General features: G+C 40.5%; 1 protein-coding gene across 1 annotated transcript in view; it reads left to right on the top strand.

Moving 5' to 3' along the window:
- SPACA1 (sperm acrosome associated 1) overlaps positions 1–5004 on the top strand; it is a 17108-nt gene that overhangs the window by 236 nt on the left and 11868 nt on the right. Inside the window, exons 2-3 of the mRNA XM_010000541.1 lie at positions 877–961; positions 3393–3449. Of these exons, the coding sequence (XP_009998843.1) occupies positions 877–961; positions 3393–3449 (142 nt within the window). The remainder of the gene's footprint in view (positions 1–876; positions 962–3392; positions 3450–5004) is intronic.

The raw sequence follows: 5004 nt of genomic DNA, 5'->3' as shown, positions 1-5004 counted from the left end.
CTTCATCCCCCCGGGATGCTCCCCTCGGGGTCACACGCAGGCGGGGGGAAGGTGCCGGGGTGAAGCCACACGGCGTCCTGGGGGCCCTCCCGAAGGAGGAGGCTGGGAAAGCCCCAGGGCGAAGCTCCAGACCTGCTGGTCACTCCTTGTCACTTGTCGCGGGCTCTAAAGTCGGAGACCTGCAAAGCCCCTCGGTTTGGAGCCGCCCAGGTTCACGCTGCCGGGTCCAGTGCAAAGCCCGTGGAAACACTTCCATCCTGGGACACCTGCATCCCCCGGGCTGCCCTTTGGGGTGTCCCTTTGGGGATGGAGCCCTGCTGCTCCTCCTCCTCTCTGCGTGCACCTTCAGCATCCCTGGGGCCACAGCGCCGGGCAGGGCTGAGATGCCCAGAGCAGGAACGAGCCAGTTTCCCTGGGGATCACACCCTTGGAGTGCTCTCTGTTGAGATATTTTAGGAGGGCTTCCGTGGGCTTTTCGAGTGTTTCTCCAAACAGGCTGCGTGTCCGCTCTGACGTGGCTTGTCATCAGGGTGGTGTGTGACTGCAAAGGTCTCTGCCCTACATAGGTTTTACAAGGCTTCCCAATGTACAGAGGGATACAGGCTGCCTTTGCTGTGCTGGTGCTAATTGCAGCCCCCTGACAGGAATGTAAATGCAGTTCCTTAGCACATTCTTATCTCAGCATGTGTGGGATTTGCATATATAACTCCTATTAATGCTAATGGCAGCTATATACATAATTCTCTTCGCATAGGGCTGACACTATATTTTTATCTGAACTTGATGCAACTGGAACCAGCCATCTTACATAAGTAGAAAAATCTGTAGTTTCTTACTGGAAGCTTTCTTAACTTTTTTGGTTCATTGAAAATGTAGGGAGGAGATGCAAGCAAAGGAAGCAATGCAAAACTTTTTGTTGTGATACTGGCCTGGAAGGTTCATAACATTGATCTAAAAAGTGGTGTGTGTTCCAAAGGATCATCAGTGAACATGACCCTCTTTCACAGGATTTATTTTTTGACACAATTTTTATAGTTATTTTTTGGGGAGGGCTGTTTAATTATTGGGGGTTTTTGTTTGTTTGTTTGTTTTTAAATCAGAAATCAAGATTGGTGGTACCTGATTAACTTGTTAATATAGAAACAACCAGCTTTTAATGTGTAGGTGTGTTTAAAGGTTTATTTGCAGTATTACTACTTAGAAAATAAGAGTTACTTTTTTAAAAAAAATTCAGGGCTATTGTCAGTTCATCATTATGAATCTCTGACAAAAGAGGGATGTTGTGCATTGTGCTGCTCCTGAAGCCAGAAAGCACTCTGAAAGGATATTGTGGCTGATATCTCCACCTATTAAGTGTGCTTTCACTGGTTAGCAAACTCCCTCAACCTTCTGTTAGTAACAGCTAAAGTTTTGTGTCTCTTCTTGTTTCTGAAGCTTTTTCTTTTATTTTGTAAAAAAAACCAAACATGGTGTGTGGATGGGAAATGGCAGCTTCTCCTGCCAGATACATGACCCCCTGCTGTGGCTGCACTCAGCTTGTCCCCTCAAAATTGAATTATGTAATGCCTGCTTTGAAGGTGGAGGGGCTTACCATGAACTGATATGAATTGTCAGAAATCTGTTGAGAATTTGCATCACCTGAAGCTGTTCTAGCCCTTCCCCCCCATTTATATTTGCATGTTACGTTTATTCCACATGAACGAACGAGCGCAACTCACATTGTACCAAGTAGAAAACAGGCATTTATTGAAACAGGACTGTATTTAAACTGTAGACAGGATCTGTAGGCAGATCCTTAAGTTCTCCTCTCTGCTGTGCTGTGGTAGCTGTTGTTAGACAAGACTGCTGAATGATTGCCCTGTTAGTTTAAGAGAAGCTAAGGGAATCATGATAGGATGTCCACGGTAGGGACCATCTTCTAAAGAAGTTGTTACTTTCCAAGGCACGACAGAGACATTGAGGATACACTAGTTATTTTAAAGGTTGTCTCTGTTTTCACAGGATTCTAGTCTTATCATTTTTTTTCCCTAATGTTTTGGCTAACGTTGGATTTTTTATCATTCAACTGGGTAGTTACAGAGCACTGTGCATACGCTGGAAGGCTGTTCTGACGAGTGCAGCTTATGTGCTGAAGTAAATGTTAAAACCATAGAGACAGTTAGAGATAACAGAAGAATAACATTTTGATGGCTCATTTATAATCTTGGGAAAAAGAGTTCAGTATCAGCATATCATTATGGAGAATGCACCGGGGTGCTGTAGTGTAAATCCTTGCAGTGGAGGAGTAAGGGTTTTATATTTCTGTGCCACTGACTGCAAGAGAAATGGATCTGTTCCTTTCAACCTGAGAAATTTAAAGTTTTGGGTAGTGTGTGAAAAATATAAATATTTCTCAGAGATTTAGTAGCAAGAAGCGATACATAAACTTGCATTGCTGCACAGAAATAACATTTTGTAAACATGAATCTTGAATGTAAAAAAAACTGAGAGACAGCAAAGGCAAACTTTAAGCATTTGTTATCAGAAAAAAAATAATCTGAGTAGGCAGTACTGGCAGTGTAGACTTGTAAAAACAGTCATAGTGCCTTTGTATTTGGAAGAACTGAAAAGACCTCATATTTATTTAGTGAATATTTTCCAAAGGACCATTACTAAGTTAGTTTCTCTAAGGAACAGGATCCTAATAAACAAACATTCAAATTGCATGCTATTAGGAATAAAATACATAATCCAGATTTGAATCCCAGATGGAGATGAGAACCTTTTGCTTTTGTACATTCTGTGAAACTCATTCTGTAACCTCAAAATACCATTAAAAAATGGAAGGAACCCAATCACAGTGATTAAAACCCCAGAACCTAATTAAAATACTGTACCTGGTTGACTCATCTTTGTGCTGGCTGTCTAAACCTGACCTTGGAGTGTGATGGGGGAAAAATCATGTGGGAAGGCATACGTTAGCCAGAAGGAACAAGGAAATGAGTTCACTGGATGTTGTTTAATCAAAATTTTTCTTTACTCTTTTTGGGGAAGACCTATAATTTGCAGAGAACCTAGACACTGTACTTTCCAGAGCATTCAGTGGGATAATTTAACATTAAAGGCTGGTTTGTAAGAAAATACTTTTCTTTTTTTTTTTTTTTTTTTCATTTAACGAATCATATTTTAAAGGATCATAAGGTTTAAATATAAATGCTGTTCACACTGGATTTTATGATAATTTTTTCATAAATGTCTTGTTTTTCTGGTCTAGTTAGTGAAAGCAAAAATGTTGGAAAATTTCACATTTCAAGTAAAAAGTAGTAAAAATTTCAAGGACTGAGATTCCTGTTAATTGAGTATTTCTATCCCTCTCATTGCATTAGAAGTGTAACTTTAGACTTTGTGTTCAGGTCTGGATATCGAAGAGCCCACGGAGCTAGAATTTGGAGCATGCACAGTTACATGTGGTAAGTAGCAGAGCAGATGAATAAAACATATTGTCATTTGGGTTTTTTTGGGAAAAAAAAAAAAAAGTGCTAACTGTAGCAATTTAGCAGTTGTAATTTGCTTGCCCTTGTTCACCTCTCATTGATTTCAATTGTCAATAATCATAATTAACAAAAACAATCAGGCTGATTGTCATTAGGATCTTGGGTCAGATCTGTTGTTTTATTAATTTCACAGCCTGCAAGCTCCTATTTTAAGCCAATTCCCTACGTTTGTTGGCACATGAACTGCTTTCCCCAAAGTAACAATTTTCGTTATTTGTGAACATCTGTGAGATGTTCAGAAGATGAAAGATCTTCTGATGCTTCTCACAGATGTCTTCCCACATACAATATTGCCAAAAAATTGCTTGCCTGCAGTAGCCTGTTCTGTATCCCACATTTATACAATTTATAAATTGTGCAATGGAGAGGAGAGGTATCATTCTAGAACAGGAAGGGAGAGAGGAAAAAAAGAGATGAACTTTAAGAAGATGTCCCTGTGTTTAGAGTGGTGATAGAAGCTACTGTGACGTGGTAATTATATTGCTAAGGAAGCAGTCCTGAATCAGAAATGGTGTTAATTTGGTTCTGAACAAATTCAGCTTCTCAGAAGACCTCAGGAAAAAAAACGAGATGATTTTTTCCCTGCTTCAATCGGATGTTTTCTAGACTATTCCTTTTCATTTTTTTCCACCCACCTTTTCGTATTTCCAATGACAGGACTTCCTTGATTCTCCCCTATTTCCAGTCTTAGGACATTATGGTTTTAGAGGATTCTTTTTGCTTCTAAGTATTTATCTTTCGTAACTTCGTAATTTCAAATCTGCTTATGTGGTCTGTATAGTAGTGTCATATATATGTATCTCCATACTCTTAATGACCTCACTTCCTCTTATGCACATGTCTTTTGGATACTAAAAAAGTGCTCCTGAAGTCCCACCCAGCAGGACAGGGGGAGAAAAAACACAAAACTCATGAGTCAAGGTAGAAGTCGTTTAATAAAGAAAAGCAGAGACCACATGCAGAAGCAGAGGAAACAAGCAAAACATTTCATTCTCTGATTCCCAACAGCAGGTGATAATCAGCCATTTCCTGGGAAGTAGGGCACCAGTCTGCATAGAGGTTGCTTCAAAAGACAAATGCCTCAATAACATATGCCTCCTCCTCCTTTCTCTTAGCTTTTATGGCTGAACACTAAGTCATACGGTATGAATTATCTCTTTGGTCAGTCTGGGTCAGCTGTTCCATCTGTGTCCCCTTCCAGCCTCTTGCCCACCTCCAGCTTAGTGTCCTTTGGGGGCTGTGAAGAGACATCCTTGATGCTGTGGGAGCACTGCTCAGCAGTAACCAAAACATCAATGTGTTATCAGCACCATTCCAGCTACAAATACCAAGAAGCACAGCACTGTGAGGGCTGCTGTGGGGAAAGTTAATTCCATCCCAGCCAGACCCAATACAAAATGATTAACCCTCTTAATACTGAAAATTAAGTAGTCTTACTGATGTACCAGGAAAGGGAAGCTCTAACAAAAAA

The sequence above is a fragment of the Chaetura pelagica genome, unplaced genomic scaffold (genome assembly GCF_000747805.2).
Source record: "Chaetura pelagica isolate M959 unplaced genomic scaffold, ChaPel_1.0 scaffold174, whole genome shotgun sequence".
Lineage (NCBI taxonomy): Eukaryota > Metazoa > Chordata > Aves > Apodiformes > Apodidae > Chaetura > Chaetura pelagica.
Note: the sequence above shows the minus strand (reverse complement) of the source record. Positions and strands in the feature narration are given on the sequence as shown.